The 20,430-nt window shown below is 45.5% G+C and overlaps 1 protein-coding gene across 1 annotated transcript in view; it reads left to right on the forward strand.

The window, feature by feature from the left end:
* LOC8023427 (DNA-directed RNA polymerase I subunit RPA2) overlaps window positions 1-18,140 on the forward strand; it is a 62,078-nt gene extending 43,938 nt beyond the window's left edge. Inside the window, exons 20-26 of the mRNA XM_029975563.4 lie at window positions 95-333; window positions 6,824-6,965; window positions 8,990-9,146; window positions 13,983-14,108; window positions 14,826-14,953; window positions 16,646-16,810; window positions 17,744-18,140. Coding sequence (XP_029831423.2) covers window positions 95-333; window positions 6,824-6,965; window positions 8,990-9,146; window positions 13,983-14,108; window positions 14,826-14,953; window positions 16,646-16,810; window positions 17,744-17,941 — 1,155 coding nt within the window. The 3' untranslated portion in view covers window positions 17,942-18,140. The remainder of the gene's footprint in view (window positions 1-94; window positions 334-6,823; window positions 6,966-8,989; window positions 9,147-13,982; window positions 14,109-14,825; window positions 14,954-16,645; window positions 16,811-17,743) is intronic.
* Window positions 18,141-20,430: the final 2,290 nt, after the last annotated feature.

A 20,430-nucleotide genomic window follows, 5' to 3' on the forward strand; every position in this document is an offset into this window, starting at 1 on the left:
CAAGTACATGCAGCTTAAAGGGAACGAATGGAGGAAGCAAAAAGTCAGTGCAGGAGGCCGAAGAACGCACGAAAGCACGTCACAACTTCTCCAGGGCTACGACATGGAAGACGCGATGGTGCTGAACAAGTCGTCGGTTGAGCGCGGCTTTAAGCATGGCTGCGTCTACAAGACTGAGCTGGTCAATTTGAGGGTGCTGGCGGGGGACACGGGGCGGCAGACGTCCCTCGTGTTCGGCCGCAAGGCCACGGACAAGTACCTCGAGGGAAAAGTGGACCTGGACGGGCTGCCCTACATCGGCGTCAAGGTCGAGCAAAATGACCCCGTCTGCAGGTGCCCGTCTCTCATTTTTTTGCGCTACGATGCCTGAAAACACGTCTCCGACTTACCTTGTCCTCAAACAAGGTCCCCCGATTTCCGCCCAACGATGTCTTAGAAGTGGAATGCTGTTGCTTTTCGCGACTTAGGCGGTAATACGGCGGTGAGGATAGATGCGGCAGACGCCTGTTTGGCCGCACGTTCTTCTCCAGCCTGACAGTCCGCCGCAGCTCCAGCGGCAGGGAGTTGGGACACTTTGACGACGCGATGCTCTCGTTCACTTGCGCTTTTTGCCCGATGTTTGACAACCAACCGCCAGGTTTGCGACGTCCGACAGGACAGCACACAGGCTCCTGTTAGGTTCTTTGTTGCCACTTCGGGACCACTTTGGTGCATGGGCGGTATGCGGAGAGCAAGTCGTCTGCTTCTTGTGCGGGAGTTGCGGTGACAACGGAACGATGCCGACCTCTGATTGGCTTTGGTTGAAAGGATAGTCGGTGGACCTGAATGCTAGGTGCCTCGAGGTCTACCCACAATATTTTTAAATTGGCCAATAAGAGCTCGGCGTTCTGACGTCGTCGCAACCCCTGTGCAAGAAGCTGACGAATTTCCACTCTGCATAGGACGCTAAAGTCACCAGGCGGAGACGCATTCCAGACACCATAATCGCGCTTTATCTGATTTTGCTTTTTTGTGTGTGTATGTGGACCAATTACTTTTCACCCTGTCATACAATTCGCTATATTGCTTTATGTGGACTTCTCTTCTGAGGTATGAAAGGGGTTTTACCCAGAATGAGTTTAGGGGCTAGGGTTTCATCAAGAAATGTCCTAAGAAAAGGTGTCACGAGAAAGTAATCTCCCTGTTTTAATGTGGCGGGGAAATTGAATTGGTTTGTAATTATACATCAATAGACTACTTCCATAAAGCCCTGCATGCAACAAGGCGTGCGTTGCACTCTGGGAACTAGTTGGCCAGGGAGGAGGGTGACATGGTTTTGGTTTCGATCGTGGTTTCGATCGACACGTCGTCAAGAAACTATACACAGAGCGTGGACTATTAACGGCTGTTATCTCATGTTTTCTGGTCCCGAGAGCGTCATTTGTGGTCTCTAAACTAACCCAAATGGCCAGACTTCGAAGCTTTAGCACAAGCCTGAGACGTATAGCTTGTCTTAAGGGGAGACGCGGGTCTTAAAATGGTAAAAAAACGCGAAATTTCACGTTTTTCAAAATTCACATATTTGGATTAATTGTAGTCTAAGGTACCTGCCTGCAAAGTTTCAATGTCGAATTCAATGTCTAAGCATGAAAAAAATGATATTTACGATGTCCCCGCAGAGCCCTAACACAGCGAGTTCAATGAAAACAAGTGGAACTTCGCGCCCCGCGCGTTTCGCGATCGCTCGTCGGATCGCGGCCATCTTGGTCTTGTTGGAAAGCCGCTTATTTTCCCCACGTCCCCATGCCATTCGTTATCGCGACAACATCGGGAAACGTCCGCATTCCGCAGGTTTCGAAGGCCCCAATTGCGATCGCTCATTGGCCGGCTAGCAAGGTGCCCGTACGTCAGAGCACGCGCGGCGCTTAGCGCCCCTGCTATTGGCCTAAACGCGCCCCTCCGCTCTTTTTCTCCTTTCCTCCTTTCCGTTCCCGCGCTGGCGAGAGGTGCGTCGTCTGCTCCTGGGCCCATCTCCGCCCGTCTAGGCCTGTCTGCTTTGTTTCTTCCGTTATCGAGCGCACGTTTTAGTTCCCGTTTGCGCGCTTGCGTTGAACATTGTTGGTTCGCTTTCCTACGAAGTCGCGCGTGTTTTGTTTTGTTTCGCTTCGAGTTCTCGAGATGCCGGACGACGCTCGGTTGAAATCGAGCACGCGGCAAGCGTTCGGAAGGAAGAGGAAGCGACCGTGGAACAAGAAGCCGAAGCTGTCTGCTGCAAGTGCGCCACCGCGATCGGCACCGCCGGATGCCTTGGATCCTCCGGAAACATCAGCCGGAGACATCGCGACTCCATGCAGCAGCGGCAGTTTGTCGAGCTTTGCGAGCGCGGTTCGTGTCGACACCGCATACTACTCCACGGCCGAGCAGGCGCAACGAGTCGCACGATCGGACGAATGCAAGCGTGCGCTATCGGAAAAGTCGGCGACCCAGCGCAAATTCGACCTTCTCGGCGTCACCACAGGAGGCCAGACACGCGACGCTGGGACACAGTTCATTGTAGTGGACATGAAAGCTCTCAACGACCTCTTCGCGCAGGCGAAGTGCGGAAGCTGCGGTGCGGGAACCCTGACACTTAGCAAGGCCACGGACAAAGAGTATGGCTTGGCAGTCAAGCTTCTGCTCGTCTGTGCCACATGCGAGTTCGAGAAGAAGCAGTTTTCTTCACCAAGAGTTGCCGGAACGGCGAAGATCACTCCTTTCGAAGTGAACATGAGGGCAATGAAGGGAATTCAGTCAATTGGGAAAGGAGTCACTGCCCTCGCAGACTTCTGTGCGTCCATGAACTTGTCACACCGCGGCCTGCATCACAAGACCTTCCAGGGACACCTGAAGACCCATGTGCAAGCCTGCGAAAAGTCAGCAAGCGCAAGTGAAGCTGCCAGCTCAGAAGTTGTCAAGAGACTGTATGCAGACTTCTTGAACCCTGTCGGCAACATCGACGTGATCTTTGACGGATCTTGGATGACGAGAGGACGCAGCTCCCACATTGGTGTGGGCTGCATTGTCGAGCTGTATTCCGGCCTAGTTCTTGACCATGTGGTGTACTCCAACTTTTGCCTTGGGTGTGCCCTGGGACCGGAGCCGGAGGAAGAGGGGTACGGCGACTGGTATGCAGCCCACGAGTGCCAGAGGAACATAGATTGCAATTCAGGTCGGATGGAAGTGGAGGCTGCATTGACCATGTTTCAAAGATCCCTGGCCAAGCACGGACTGAGGTACACCACAGTTCTCTCGGATGGAGATAGCCGAACCTTTCATGCGTTGACCGAGGCAAAAGTCTACGGCTTCGTCAAGGTCGAGAAAAAGGACTGCATCAATCATGTGCACAAGCGGATGGGGGCTGCGTTGCGTAACCTCCTTGAGAAAAAGAAGGCCCAGGGTGAAGCACTCGGCGGAAAGGGCAGACTGACGCAGGACCGAATCAAGAAGATTCAAAACTACTACAGCTATGCCCTTAGGAGCAACAGTAACGATGTGCTGCGAGCCTGGGCTATGCTGCCGGTGACTGCCTCGTACGCCGCAGCATGGAGAAGGACAATCTGCGTTTGCGTAAGGCCAACGCTGCCCACCAGAGCAGCAGCAATGCAAAACAGAGGTTCTCCAGGCAACACCGGACTGGAACAGCTGGGGACTACAGTCCTGGACAGCTGTGAGGGGGCTCCCCTTTCGAGTGCTACATGAACAAAGGCCCTTTTCAGGGCCAAACAAAATCTGCTTTTGGAACGTGCAACCCTTAGTGCCTCCTCCCGTTGTCCCTTATAGAGTCTACTCATTCTTTTATAACTTTATTTTACATTGCAGACATTATTTCTCAGTTTTATATTATTTTTTAAAGGTTCTTGTGAACGGATCGCAGAATTTTTCATCTCAATTTGTTCAGATAGAACTATGCTTCATATAGCTGAACATTATTGCATGGGATCCCTTACTCAATTTTATGCAATGAGTGTCAAAACTTCAACTGCAATTTTCTCAGCTTCGCATTTTTCGTCTACATGCCTAGCCTTACGGTTGTTTTCATGAGATTATTCTTCAAGGATTTCTATAAACTTTATACCGTTATATTCAGAAAGAAGTGAACTGCAGGGTGATGCTATTTTTGTATGACAGTATGGGCCCGAAATTTTATTATTAGTGATAATGTGACCTCGTTAGGCTTTGTAAATAGTGTACTTGACCTAATTAGACTAGTTTTATACAATGATCTATCTTTACAAAAATATAAATAGCATCATCTTGCATGGCAGGTCTTTAGCTACAAATCCATATCACTTATGAAAAAAAATTTGTATTAGAAAGTTCCTTAATGAGTCGTAAGAAATGACCTAATTAGGCTTCATTATTTTCTTCGTAACTCAAAAAGTAATTGAGATATTGCAGAACTAATTGAATATTTGAAAAGAGGAAGCCAAAACATATATACACACTGATTTTCATTATAATCCATTAATAAACAAAAAAGTCGATTTTAGAACCAGTGTCTTGCCTTAACACATGCTTGTTCAGAACTTCAGCTTGGGCGAGTTGGCTATTCATGATACTGCTTAACAGCGCACAAAATCAGACACATTTAAAAGAAATTTCACGCATACACAGGAAGAACACTCATGCAGCATGAGTGTTCTTCCTGTGTATGCGTGAAATTTCTTTCAAGTGTGTCTGATCTTGTGCGCTGTTAAGCAGTAACATGCTTGTTGTATTTTTGTACTTGAGCCTTCCTGTTAGCGTTCCAATCGAGGTATGTGGGCGAGCCAGTGCTGGGAATCTCGACGCTGCCAAGCTCGGGGATCTTGCTTGTGTACGAATCAACAAGTTGTAGCAACCAATAAGTATGGATACATCGAGCTCGCGCCTTTACATTAGTGTTGTTAATCAGGAAGTGTGTTTGTTTCTTGCGTCCATAGACAAAATATTACTTTTTTGCAATTACTGTTTTTTTTAATATGCCTGAGTATGCGAGGTAAAACTCGGAGGCGTCATTGAAATGCTCAATTTTAACACACTTCTTATATCTTATCTGTACTGACCCGCAGCGCCCGCTTGCATTCCACTAATATTCAACATCGCGTATGTGCATAAAGTTATCATGCAATCATATAGGCAAATTCGCACATACAGTCCGTTTTAGGAAAGCAAAAGTCAAGCACTTGTGTGAACAATGTTGCACCGTTTGCCGGAAGTACTCCGGACGGGCATGAACCCCTATGCGGTGCGCCAAATGAATGAATTCAAAGCGCGTTTGACGGTTGCTAATGGCCATAATATTTGTTATGTGTTTGCTTTCTTCCTGCCTGAGTATGCCGAGATAATTTCAGACACACCGTTCAGACACAGATCTTGGGCGTTAGTAAAAGCTCGCCCAAAAAAGGCTTAGCGAGGAGTAGGGGACGCTTGTTAGGGCCTCTGTCGCAGCTAGCCGATCTCAGCGTTTGTGAAAAGTTAATCTTCTATCAGGCATAAAATTTGAGTGGGAGATGTATGATGACACGAAGAAGACATCATAGTAACTTTCGTGCAGAAGTGAGGTAGAATTTATTGCGTTTCCTTAAAAGTTTATGCGAAAACGCTGGGCTCAACTTTGATACCCTGTGAGGATGCGGCTTGCTTTCCGCCCAATGAAGTAACAAGAAGCGGACGTTTGGCAAACAAAATATGTGTTAGGCTCCAGATGAGCAAATTTCAGTTCTAGTTCACTGGTACTAGACGGGATTATTGAAATTGAGCTCAAACATGCACTCGTGGGGTGAGGTGACTAAGCCACGACTTACTACGTTTGCATGCGCACACACAATATCCGGTGTTTCGGGAACCAAGGAAAGTGCCCCGGTCTTCGTTTTGTATCACCCGAGAATGAGTGTATTGTATGTTCGTGAAAAGTTCGATAATCGAAAACTCAAGCAGCGCGTTCGGTCGCGGCGTGATAGCATGAGATGAAGCTGCTCAGTCGAAACCAAAACTGAGTGGCCAACTAGTTCCCAAAGTGCACTGTGTGGTATTTTGCCGCAATGGGGCACGTCGGTTTTGGAAGCAGTCCATTCAAGTTTTCTCACTAACTCAAATGCTAATGCTCCACTAACATTAACTTGCACTGAAGTAATCATCGAAAATGTAATGAGCATAAAAAAAATTCGGCCTTGCATGCCGTGCCCTTTCGCTTTATCATTGAGATCAAACACCCAAATTTGTTTTTCTTTTGCTATCATCGCGTGAAACGTTTACAACACTTTAATTTTTGTATGCCTTCTGTGATAATGTTCTTGCTTAAGAGGAAGGTAATGTAATAAGGCAGGATAGCTGTTTAAAGTTAAACATTTCTAAAACCCAAGAGGGGCAAACACTGAGACGTCTTGCGTTTGTCTCCTCCGTCTTGGATTTTAGAAATGTTTCTCAAGAGGAAGATTACTTTTGATTTACATCTCCTTTATTGATTCATATGCATGGTTTAAAGATCATATACGGTCCTGTGATAATAAAATATATATTCGCAAATGCATATTTGACTTCCCTTCGGATTTTAAACATACCGTACACAGTAGCCAACCGATTTTTCGGATGCCAAAAATTAGGATGTGTTTGATTATACAGACATTGGTGTCAATTGTTCTGACTTCTTTTGACTCCCGACCAAACCCGAAAAATTGGTCAGCTACTGTATAGGTGCTTTACTTGCAGCCATACATTTTGAATTTGCACAGCTCTAGTTCTCACAGTGCAAGATCCAACTAAGTGTGGTTTCAGAAGCTTCATAGTCTTTACCTCATGGGTTCTTCCCAAACTTTTCTCAAAGCTTCGTAAACCTGGTGACGGGGGAAACCAAAGTTCACAAGTACAAGAGCACTGAAAGTGCCTACATCCATGACGTCAAGCTTCTGGGCAACGACACTGGCACCGACCTTCTCCAGAATATCTGCATCACTTACTGGATTCAGGTAATAGGGAGTTTTAGTGGATCATCTCGATACCTCCAAAAACGATACCCGATAAAAATATGATGCAGGAACAAAGGCATCAGCGAAGTATTTGGGATTGTTACCAGAGTTATTGGAATAATTTGCAAAAACCCCCTGATGCATATTGCTGCTGCCGCTGTCAGCTCCTGTCACAACTACTGTCGAGACGGGTTATAACGAAGTCAGTTATAACGAAATAGCGGCTGCAGCAAAGCGATTGCGATTTTCCATTCTCGTTTACACTTTTTCAATGCATTTGCGTCTACCGTTTTGTTCTTAGCCTGAGAGTGAGGCAGGAAAAGAGGAAAGTTTCAAAGTAGAAGAAAAATGAACATTTTCTTCTATTTTGAAACTTTCCTCTTTTCCTCCTCAGTCTCGGGCTAAGAACAAAATGGTTAACATCCACCAGCTTGCCTGCACAATCACTACATTATCATTTGTGTCTGTTTTTAGCAAAGGAAATTGAGCGGCTCCAACGGATATAGCGAAGATAAATTCCGTGATACAGACGAATCTCGTTAATTCAAACCCGAGGGCGGCCGAAAATTAGTTTGAATAAAGCAAAGTTTGAATTATCGTGAGTTTCCTTCTATAGAGACGCATAGGATGAGACCTGCATGTTAGTTTTGAGTATTTGCAAGTTTGAATTAATGAAAGTTGACTAATTGAAGAAATAATAAAATTTGGAAAGTTTATTAAATCTCAGACTGTTGCACCTTGCTGCTTCGGCCGAGCAGCCACCCAGAACGGGCTGCAGACAATGCTGCAAAGGCCGCCGGCGGCAGCCTCTGCATCATTGTCTGCTCCCCGCTCCTTAACTGGGAAGCGGAGCTACTGTTCCGCATCGCATGCTGATAGGGGCAGGGCACTCAGAGTGCTAGCAACAATGTACCGGCGGAGATGACGGGGAGAGCAAGACAAGAGGGAAGCAATTCCAACCATGAGAGCATTTTCAGTTTAATGGCAGACGTCTCCTGGGCAGATTGGCACAAGTACTCCTGCATTTGGTTGTCGCGTGGCCAGTGTGTCGAAGAAACTGGGCGGAGAGGCGGACACGTTTGCAGAAGGTGAACGCTTTTGAGTTTTGACTCCTTACATGCTGCAGCTCGTTTCGCAAACACGGCCCACAAACCACGTGACCTCGATCGAGCAGTTGACCCTTCTCTCAAATCTAGGCTCTCCATACGGACGAAAGACAAGCTTGAGCGCGCATGCGGTGCAGTGCGCTCTTTGTTCGCTTCATATTTCGTGTCGGCATCGCTGGTCGGTGCGGTCGCTCTTGCGCGAAATTCTAACTTCTCTCAAGCACCGATTCGGTGAATCGTCGCCACTCAACAGTCTCGCCATTGCCGGCACCTCGACGGGAAAGACAAAGGCAATCTCCTTGAAACAAAAGCATGCCATCCTCGACGAAGTGTGCATAAATGTAAAGAATGCCATCCACAGCCGGCGTCTTCCACGGCGGCTGTCGCAGCTGTTGACCCGGTTCGTATGTAGCTCGCAGGATCTTTTCTCAGTCGGAGCTTCTCGCAGTTGGCAAGAAGCGGCTGCGATCTAGCATAGTGCGCGTGCAGGGAAGCCTCGACTACTTTCCGCTGGCACGATAAACATGTGTCCATGACGGCCCGTGTTACCTTTTTTTTTTTGTGTGTGTGTTACTTTTATGAGTTTCAGATGTAACCAAGACGCGGATATAACAAAAGTGGTTTCCGATTCCCGTTGACTTCGTTACTTTGTTATAACCGGTCTCGACAGTATACCCAGTGTGCAACGTTTAGGGCTAGGAGAGTTTTTACTGCGGCATTCGTTGCATGGGTGGTGTGAGCGGCATCAAAGTTTTGTTTATGATATTGCTAGAATTGTTGTAGTTTCAGGAAGGCTCCAGGTTTCAGCTTATTTTTAAATAATTTCAAAGTTTTGCGTGATAATTTATTGCGACTACTCAGCATTGCAATGAATTGTTTCAAATTTCTTTCCATGCTCCACTTGCCACCCGACACCAGAGGAATCCAATGATCGGAGACAAGTTTGCCAGTCGTCACGGCCAGAAGGGCGTTTGCAGCCAGCTGTGGCCCATCGAGAACATGCCCTTCACCGAAAGTGGGATGACCCCAGACATCATTTTCAACCCTCACGGTTTTCCGTCTCGAATGACCATCGGTGAGTGTGCCGGCTTCGTCAGGCTGGAATTCAATGATTCAAGGGGGGGGGGGGGGGGGTGGGGGGATCGATCGGTTTTTTGAGGCGAAGCCTTTTGCGGTGAGCATTCGTTTCAGGATAGGAACTATGGTCACTGACAATATGAGAGCTGCAGTGGGAGTCCTTCAGTTGTCCCACCTCCGGTACAAACTTCCTGCCTTCTATGATGCTTTGGCGTCTCAAGAGCCTCGAGCGTATGTTTGTAGCCATAGCACTGCAGAGGGCAATGAAAGCTTGCCGCAGACAGGTCTTCCAAACAAGAAGCCTCGCTGTTCTTGTCCATGACTGTAACCGTTAGTATCTTAAAAACGGATGCCAATCAAGAGAAACTAACTTTTGCAAATTTTGGCTTACAGCCAGCATTGCTGGCTACTAAACTTTAAAAATAGTTTCTTCAGGTTTGCGCCCCCTTAAATTATACGAGGTAAAATATAGCTGCCGTAGTAAGCCAGGGCCTGCAAAATGTAGGTTACAGGTTGAAGAGTGTACATTATTCCTGCTGTTGCAGCTATAAAGTTGCTGGGATGTCCATGTCGCTTCTGCGGAGAATCTACAAGCAAGCTAAGGTTTTGGTGTGCTCATCTAGCTTTGGCTGTACTACTTGAATTTTTATTATTCTAAGGATGATGGGTATCATTTTAAAGGGTAACTCCGGTCAAAAGTCAAACCAAAATAAATGACTGACATCACTTTGTGGAAACTAAATATGAGCACTGCCAAAATATTACACTAATGTGAAATCATGATCCCCCATGAAACTGATATTGAAAAGGCTACCACCAGCTTCCCAGTGGGCATTCAGTCGGTTGGCGGTTTGTCAAGCAACCTCGTGCCCCGATGCTCATACTCATTCATACTCACGGAGGTTACTTTTTGTACTGCCACTTCTTTCGTCGTGTTTTTCTGCTGCATTTTCAGCCGTCCCAGCAGATAATTTCTGCTAATTTCTGCTTGTTATGTTATGTTTAAGCGGCTATAATTGGTGAGAGCTTTTCAGCAATTGCGCATGAAGTTTATTGACTCCCTGCTTGCTCAAGTGCATCGTGCTGCTGAAGGTGACATTCACTGGCTGCCATAGTTTAGCCTGTCCCTACTTAGCGCAAGCATACGATTAGCTTCCATAATGCTTCTGCAACGTGCATTGCACACCATCAAGGTCGTAGTTCTTTTTAAAGGATAAGAGGATAAGTAGGGGCTTGTTCTCAACCTGCACCAAGCCTGCGTTCATTATAGCAAACTCACTTTTCGGCTGGCAATTTTGTGAATGTGTATTAAAGCGGTGCGGAAACGATATGTTGTGGCTACGAGCTCTCTACCTCTTGCTTCGAAATCGGCCAGCGAGAATCGGACTCAGGATGTACAGGTGCTCTGCACGACCAAGTGTACTGTAGTTGCGAGCGTTGCCGCTTGGTGGCTTTAATGCATGACAATCTCACCTAGTAGTAATATCCGAGGACCGTCATTGGCGATTATGCTGCTATTTTATGAGCCGTTTACCGTGTTAGTTTCACACCATGGAAGGGGGAGCTCGAGGAAACCAGTCGGTGGAAATAACCGTCAGTACTCAGCAGTGGTGACACCTGCAAGCTGCCTATATATATAAGGCATTCACTGGGGGCCATATTTGAGCGTGTTATTCACAGCCCATCTTGGGGGGAGGGAAAGAGGGAGGGGGGAGTATAGACGCTTTCAGCGAGTCAGTTACTCGAGCTGCCACCAGTCGGCGCGCCCTTCGCGCGCTTTCCGGGCCGCCATAGCCGACCTTCAGTTTCTCGCCGTTCCCCCGCGTTGTGTGCTGCACAGGCCACTACCGGAGCTTCGTTTTCGTGTTCATTTACGTTCCGCGTTGAACTGTTGCACTTTCTATGGGTCTTTTCGCTATTTAGAACTTTCATTTAATCATTTGATATTTATATTTCGACATAGCTCTTGTATTTTCTTATTTATGGAATGGAATCGGACAGCGAATGGGTCGACGATACTTATGAAGCTTCAATGAGCATGTAAGTTCATCCCATTCTTACGTTTTTGTCGCTAATAAAGGGCAGTCAACACTATTGCGACATCTGCAAATTGCGACTGACGCAGTAAGGCTATCGCAGTCGTGCTTCTCGCTGCATGTGCGCGCCCGTTTCCGTAAAGCCGACCCGCATGTCAGCGATATTGCGCGCGACGAAACAAGCGACGGAGATTTTTTTTTTTTATTTATTTACAAATACTGTCGCCTGTTGCATCGCTCGTTTTTGGGGGTTTTTAGAAAACGTCGCTCACCGTCTTGGTCGCTTGCTTCGTCACTTCCATGCGGTTTGCCTCGTCGCGCGACTGACTGAGCGACAGCAAAGCGGGTCGCCGTCGCTTATCTGGTCGCTCGCCAAATCGCTTACATGCGGTTTATACTCAATTAATTTCTATGCACACAGCAATGAACCATTCGCGCCTCGATATTAAGTATAAACCGCGTGCAAGCGATTCGGCGAGCAACGAGACAAGCGACGGTGACCCCCTTCGCTGTCTCTCGGGCAGTCGCGCGACGAGGCAAACCGCATGGAAGCGACGGGAGCAAGCGACCTAGACGGTGAGCGACGTTTTCTAAGAACCCAAAAAACCGAGCGATGCAACAGGCGACAGTGAGAAATCTTCGTCGCTGAATCTCGTCGTTGTCGCCGTCGCTCGTCTCGTCGCACGCTAAATCACTTACATGCGGGTCGGCTTTACGGAAACAAGCGCGCACATGCAGCGAGAAGCACGACTGGATAGCCTTACTGCGTCAGTTAAAATTTGCATATGTCGCAATGGTGTTGACTGCCTTTATTAGCGAGAAAAACGTTAGAATGGGATGAACTTACATGGTCTCTGAAGCCATAATCGTGTATCGTCGATCCGTTCGCTCTCCGATTCCATTTCATAAATAAGAAAATACAAGAGATATGTTGAAATGTAGATATCAAATGATTAAATGAAAGCCCGAAATATCGAAAAGACCTAAAGAAAGCACACGATCTCAACGCGGAACGCAAATAAACGCGAAAACAAAGCTCCGGTAGGGGCGGGTGCAGCACACAACGCGGAGGAACGACGAGAAACTGAAGGGCGGCTATGGCGGCAGGGTCACGTGACGCCAAGATGGCGGCGCCCATGAAATGTTGCCTGAAAGGGTCTATAATGGTTGGCCTGGCAAAGGACCCCTCATCCTCAGATCGAGCTCCTACCTCTCGTCTGTTAAGAACGGTGATCTTGTAGGTGTAGAATGCACGTTGCAGAAGCACCGTGGATTTCTTCGCCAAGCTTCGCGATTCCGTTCAAGCCCGAGTTGTCTAAATAGTTGCACTGTACTTCCGCAAGTGGCACTGGGGCAGGAGGCATTCAATTTCATAACTGTATCGGCCTCCCAACTACCAGGTCGTATTCAAAAAATCATTATATTAAATTAATATAATGATTTTTTTAGTCTTCTGCAAATAGTGGATTTTGAGTTTGAAGCGAATTCGAAGCGAATAGTGGTTTTGGCCGAATATTTTCGAATCGAATATCAAATAGTTTTTCCACGCCTTTCACTGCCAAAACATAATGCTTAGACAAAACCCCAGCGAAACTTGTGAAGGTTGTTCCACCTGTTCATTTATAAGCCCAGTTTAATCTATCTATATTTATGAACTGAGACCTCAGAAGGTCTGATGTCTTGGGCTGGTGAGTAAACAAGTTTGTAATAAAATGAATCTAATGGAAATGGCCAACTATACCCAATTTAGTGAATCTACAAATCTTTAATATTCTTTCTTTACTTTCGAGTTAAAAAAGAATGACTCGCCCATGATGAACGCAAGTTGCAAGGGCATCTCTGCCCAACAACAACTGTTGCAAAACAGTCAGTTTAATTTTAAAACTTCTACTACAATGTAAATACTACACATTCACAAAGTTTCCATTTATTTCCATATACAGCCGGCACGCGTGCACCATCCCGCTTTGAACGTATGGTTTTCATCCAAGCACGCAACTGCGATATTCATACTTTTTTAAGTGTTTATCATGGCGGGTTATTCCGTTGAGTGCGCTTCTTACCGAGCACCGATGTAATGAAGAGAAGCAACACCCACGGAGCTTGCTATCGCGGGTGTTGCTTCTCCGCAGTGCACCGGTGCTCAGTAAGAAGCACACTCAACGGGGCTAACCCACCGCAATCAACACTTCGAAAAACGCGAATAGTGAAGTTCTCGAAGCGAATATCGAATAGTGTATTATTCGGAACTACTATTCGAAATTTTGAATATTCGCACAACCCTATTATATTTGTTTTCTATTTTTAGGTTTTGTCCGTTTATGAGCGGAAGTCTGGTGTTTCTAAGGTGCTGACACAACATAGTTTCTGGCTAAACAAAGAAATATGAGCCAAGGTTTCGTTTCCGTACCCCTTTAAGCTACAGGTGCTTGATATCCACAAAGCAAAGCTGTAAAACAGCCTTACCGTCTCACCTGACTGATCGGAATCGCTCTCGCCACTAGGCCAGTCGTACGTTTGGCGGTACCGTGGTACAAATTTTGCATCACACGATGGCCATCACAACAGGAGCCGGTAGTTTCGGTTTCGCCGTAGACCCCCGAAACAAAACTTTGCAGTGAGATATCTGGAGAACTACACAAGGCATAGAAAAAAGAAATAGCACCTCGTAATTCAGGGGCACTTCTTTCACTAAAAAGTCGCGACTCTAAAATCGAGAAAATGTGCTGGAGTTACCTTTAGAGTTAAGAGGTTTTTTTTTACACAAAGCGCTAACTGGCATTTTTGCCTTTGCCTAGGTATGATGATCGAGAGCATGGCTGGAAAGTCAGCTACACTGCATGGATTTGTACATGACGCCACACCGTTCAAGTTCTCCGAGAATCAGCCTGCCTCCGAGTACTTTGGGGAGCTGCTGAAGAAAGGCATGCGCTCCTCCTCTTTGTCCTAGTTTTGCATGTTACTTATTTGGAGTAATTTGCCAGAAATGGCTTCCTTGCACACTTAATGATATCACATGCCTATAATTGGGATTTTGCATTTTCAAAGTTGATTACCAGGATAGAAATTGAAGACAGTTTTCATGGCTAACCTCTCAGTAAAAATGTTTTTTTTGGGGGGGGGGATTTTTTGACTGGTTAAAGGCTGATTTTCATGCTGTGTTTAAGCAGGGCTGAAGATTTTTTCTTCTCTCTTTCCACTCAGCAACTGAAGAGTGAGAAATCACTTTTGTAAAATTTTGAGGGACAAGATGATCTATAATGGATTTGTATTTTTTGTTCAGGGTGACTCGATTGAGTCCTTGTATTTGACTGAGCAGCCTGTGGCCATCTGGAAGGGAGGAAATCCTCTCTTGCTCCCTCTTGGCCTTTACTATTATAAAACCGTTTTGAGCTCAAGTATTATAATTTTGTGCTTGTGCTGTAGAAAGACAGAACCCAACTGTTGGTGGTTGAGGATTCTGTAACAACAAAATTAACCACTGCATTTCTGACAACGGAGCAATTCTAAAGTGACAGAGTTTTCAGGATAAATCTAAACTTGGAAGATATTTACTGGCAGATGTTTAATTTTGTTTATTAATACTTATGAAGCTTCAGTTTCAATGTTTGTGCAATGCTAGAGAGTGTCTCTCCTGGCAGCTGGGTACAACTACCACGGCACCGAAAGGATGTATTCAGGTGTGGACGGTCGAGAGATGGAGGCGAACATCTTTTTTGGCGTCGTCTACTACCAGAGGCTGAGGCACATGGTGGCTGACAAGTATCAGGTGCGCCGAAACCCCCCACTTTGCTTGGTGGAATTACTTTCAAGCAATGTTCCACTTGTGCAGACTCGCCAGTTATGGCAGCAACGTTGTGTCTAGTGACTGTTTGTCGGCTAGTGTGAACTTTGCCACTATGAGACACAACCTTTGCAATAACTACCTAGTGTACGGCTGCTACACACATTGAGAAGCGTTACTTCTCTCCGACTTTTGTTTTACATTTTCTCAACGGGCGACTTTTTTCCTTCGGATGTATGTGGCACTAATTGCATTAACTGTGTTTCACACCAGACAAAACAGAACGCAGACTGCAGATGACAGTTGAACGGGGTTGCCCAGGATTCTCTATAAACATTTCTGGTACTTCCTAAAGTGTAGTTTAGTTACTATTACAATCACCAAGCTCCAAAGGGAGTTAATTTTAACTAGAATTACTGATTTGCAGGAAGCAATAAATTACAATTATATTTTGCTTTGCTCTCGTGACGTAATTGCAACTAATGCAATTACGTCACGATTACATTTGCTACTCCACTTGAGTAGCATTAGTGTGACCGATTTTGTGTATTTGTCCATTGTTGGAGGATTCATTATATTGTTTAGCATTCTGCATTCGTCAGATGTGGCAACTTTGTTTCACCAAGATTGCAGATGGTTTGATGGGAACCTGAGTTCGAAGTACCTTAGTAGTCAGCAGAAGTGTTGAGAAATGGACCAGTTTGTACTGATTCATTATGCAAAGCAGAGTGCACAACAATGGGGACACAACAAAGACAAGTTTTTTGTGTATATCTTTCTTGTATATCCATGTTTCTTGTGTGCTCTGTTTTTCATTATGAACTTAGTAGTCAGGTTCTGTATTTTGCTAGGAAGGGGAGACGGGCTACTGCTTTGTCTCCTTTCTATGTCCATGTTCTTTGGCGTTTTAATAATTACTATTTTATTACACTTCCAGCATTTTTATAGCATTGTTCTTGTCATGGCAATTCAGAGTAAAAGTGAAATTGAATGAAAGCCTGTGCCCTTTGCTGGCAGGAGGACAAATTTCCTGCTTTCAGCAGCTGCAAGGAATAATGTCCAGCATTACAGGAGCATCACAAAGATAGTTCCCATTGCAATGCAAGTTTTGCAATCTGATGCTAGAAAGATTTTACATTGCATTTATGACTTTGAGTCAAAAGCGCCGAGTTACAATCGTAAACTAGTTCTAAAGAAAGTAATTAGGTTAAAGTTATTTACCTAGGTACTGTAATTGAATCACATTACTCTATGAATGGCACATAAAGCATCCAAACCCATGACAAAACCAATTTTTGAGGAATTATCATAAAAGTGTGGTAGTAAATTGGAATATGTAAAAGTAAATTTGTAAAAGACTTGTGTTGATGCACTGTTTAGCACTGCACTATCTTTAATGGTTGCATTCCACTCTTGGTATTACTGCAGTTTGTATAAGTCTGGAGTTTCGACACTCAAACCAGTGAACTACATTGTCTTGTTTCATTTTCCTGAACTTTTTGTCTGCTGTATAGACAGTTTTAGGACGCAGCTGAGTGTCTGGATAATTGAGTTGGGCTTAATGGGTCGAATTGAACATATTTGTTTTTTAATGTTGCTGTTTGGTTAATGAAAAATACAGTTTACAGGTCTCATAAAAGTGGGTCGCGATTGCAATTGTTTTTTGATATCACTCAGGTGAGAACCACGGGCCCAGTTGACACACTGACTCACCAGCCCGTAAAAGGACGTAAGAGAGCGGGTGGTATTCGTTTCGGAGAGATGGAGCGTGATTCCTTGCTGGCCCACGGCTCCTCATTCCTTCTGCAAGACCGCTTGTTCAACTGCTCCGACAGATCTCTCGTGAGTTGTCCACTTCTCGCGTTTGTTTGTGGGACCAGGGTTTTACCCATTTTCGATGTCTGGGAAGTTTCTGGTTCTTCCGTCGCAATTATTGGCAATATTAGGACGGAACGTTGAGTTGTTCTTAAATGGGGGTCTGCAGACCCCTGAAAGATCTGTGAGGACATCTTGAGGGTCCACCGACTCTGCATTGTCATCCAAGTAATAAAACATATTTTTGTCATACACAAAAGAAGCACTGCACATTGTTGTGCAATGTCTCTTCTTTATCTATTTTTGAGGCGGGTCTATTTGACACCAGCAACTAGTTTTATTTATTGTAGCCGGCTGTCATAATAATCACTCAATACCGTCTTTCGTTGCCTGGGATGAGGTGCCCTGTCACTGCTGTAATCAGTATGAGAGAGTGCGTTAGAACTGTGGTGGTACCATGCATAACTTTGGTTGAAACTATTGTACAGTGTAGAACCCAGTAATGGTGAATGGGAACTGCATTCCCAGGGTTTTTCTGTAGGAACATTAGAATAAGCCAGAACCTGATTACTGTATAATTGCCTTGGGGTAAACTTCAGCCGTCTTGTAAAGATTGTGGTCTAGTACTAGAAAAGCCTTAATTAGCGTGGAAGTTTGTTTAGAATGAACCAGAACCTGATAACTGTATAATTAAATTAAGCCATCTTGCAAAGATTGTGGTCTAGTACTAGAAAAGCCTTAATTAGCGTGGAAGTTTGTTGCACTTTAAATATAGACACCCAGATTCCAGATATATGTGTAGAATCCCGAATAAGACTAGAGGCATCTGCAGTCTTAATCCAGACTTCACATGATTCCAAAGACCTGTTCTACCAGAAGGCAGCCTTTGTTAGCTCACGGTCGACTCTTAGACGAAGGCTAAATGGCTTGACTCACGAGTCTTATTCTTTGTTCTTGCAGGCGTATGTCTGTCGCAAGTGTGGCAGCGTGCTCTCTCCGCTCATCGAGAAGCCAGATGGGGATGTGGTTCGGAAGTGGGTCTGTCCAGCTTGTCAAACGGGTGACTTCGTTGACACCATCAGCATGCCATATGTGTTCAGGTACCTGGCCGCCGAATTGGCCGGCATCAATATGGGCATCAAACTCCACATCAAGTGATGAAAAACCACAAGGTTCTGCCATCGACACTTGTACATACAACCGATGCAACATATGCAACCTGTGGGATAGGCTCTTGTTCCTCGAGAGAACAAAACACGAGTATGCCAACTGTTGCTCTTGTGAAGAGACAGTCTTTTTTGTGGAAAGCTTCCTATGACTTGCACGCTGCTCGAAATAAATGAAGCATCCGGTTTTGTATGGGCTGTCTTCTTTATGGAGCTTTTCAGTGGCAACAAATTAGTTCTAGTATCACATCAAGTGGCAGGGATCGCTATTTACACTCCAAGGTAGGGGTTGCCAAAATCTTTGATCTTGAGAAACTATTAGGCGCCTTGGCTGTTAGCCGAGAAACCCCACTCAATCTCAACACTTATGCAGTAATGCTCTGCAGAAGTCTAAAGGCCTCGTAGACAATAAGACATGCAGTGGAAGTGTTTGGTTAATAGTTCTGCACCAGGGTGGGTGTGGCTCAAGTCTACTAAAATAGTGTTTAAACTGATAGAACGCTTCACTTACGGGGCAGGGGTGATCGAGAGAGCTTAAGGAACACAAGACTGAGCTCTTGGGAACCCCTGTTTTCTTAGAAACCTAATTTGAGGACCCGTGCATTTGCTCTTCAATAACACACTTCTTGTAATAGCCTCTTATGTGAAAGGTAAAGAGGCACAGTACTTGGCCCTGTTTTGACTGACACTAGGCATACTGTTATTCCTACATTTAATCGGGGGAACTTTTGTTTTTAGGAGTTATGAGGCAATTGATGAGCTTGTCAATGTTATGGTTGAAAGAAATGTGCATTGCATTCTCCTCCCCTCCCTCTGAAAACATTTAGTGCTACAGTAACGGCGCTGGGTTCTGGCGTTGTTATCTCTAGATGGTATAGAACAGGGGTGGCCAAACCGCGGCTCGCGAGCCGCATGCGGCTCTTTGCTGTTCCAAGTGCGGCTCGCGGATCCCTCGTAAGTCAACCTCCCCCCCGGCCCTTTCTGCGTTTCCCCAGGATAAAAAGAAGGGATTTCAGGCAGAATAAAGTACGGCTCGCGGTTTGGTAGCCTTGTACCCCCATACGTATTGTCTTACAGCCTAGTGTACTCATACATACAGTCAGAGTCCGAACAAAATTTAAATTTGTACCCCCCCCCCCCCCCCCCCCCCCCCGCGGTTCTTAGAAGTTTTGTGGATTCGTTTGCGGCTCTTAGGCCGAATCAGCCTGGCCACCCCTGGTATAGAACCAGTTGTCACTCTACATTATACAATAAGTATTCCGAGAGAAACTACGAAATTGCTCTGAACTGTTTACTCCAAGGAAATGAACTGTTGCTAAATTCTTTAATTTCAAGGGCCAGGCTGCGATTGTAGTTGGAGACATAGTGTGTGGCCAGCCTTTTCTCTCGTATGGTTTTGATGGCCTGCACACCCCTTTCCATAACCTGACAACTCTGTGCGCCACTGGTAACAGTGTGCGCGCTCTCCATGATGAAGGAACGTTTTTTCTTCTGCCTGCTGGCTCTGCGTGAAAAGGCGGAATGGCAAATGCAATTATGCGGTGCTGTCCCATTACTGCATGGCAGCATAAAGTAACATACTGTTATGGATGTTTCATTAACTTAAAGATTTTCAAAAAACGCGTCTGCAAAGCAAATTTTTTTTTTTTGTCTTGCATGCATAGTTTGTTGGAAGCAGAAAACGTTTGCAAAACTGATATGCGAATTCGACTGCCCGTTTAGCTATGCCAACAGTATCTCTACCGAGCAATCCAAAGTACAAGTATAATGAAATAACAATGTAGTGTATTAAGCAACTGCATGCAAAATCGCGAGGCTGGCCGAACAGCACCGGATGCGCCGGGTTTAACCGGCACTCGTTTATGCGCGTCAAACGTGTCTAACGGCGATAATAAAAAAAAAAGTGCAAAACAGTATAATGCAGAACCAATATATTAACTTCATTAAGCAAATGTATGCGAACTCGTGAGGTTAGCTAAATGGCCGTTTCCACACGCTATAGACCTTTTCCGAGAAGCGTTCTGCGCACGCGCGAGAGCCTGTTGTTAAGCGGCGGAAGTGGGCACGAAAAATCGAGGAAATTCGGAGGGAGGCTGTGAATCAGCGAATAGAACACGTAATTGCAGCATATATATAATTACGTTACGCAAATAAAAGAAAGTGGCCGGGAAGAAAAATACTACCTTTAGGTTCGACGCCATAAATGCCCCTCTTTAAAGTTGTGTTTGAAGGGATACTACTACAACGAAATTTTGGCACTCATTTTTTGGTCTATATGTGTTCAAAGGAGCAGTGTCACATCAAACATACCAATTACTTGCTAAAAAAAGTCTCGAAAAGGAATTTTAAAACGAATTAAACGATTAGCAAAGAGCACCTGGTGGATGTCGCTAACGCCTCACTTGTAATGCCAGTCTAGGAACCTTGACAGTTACTGACGGTGAGTGTCTCGCCTCCGGCCACGACGAGAGAAGAGGGGAA

The sequence above is a fragment of the Ixodes scapularis genome, unplaced genomic scaffold, assembly GCF_016920785.2.
Source record: "Ixodes scapularis isolate PalLabHiFi unplaced genomic scaffold, ASM1692078v2 PGA_scaffold5__190_contigs__length_132052651, whole genome shotgun sequence".
Classification (NCBI taxonomy): Eukaryota; Metazoa; Arthropoda; class Arachnida; order Ixodida; family Ixodidae; genus Ixodes; species Ixodes scapularis.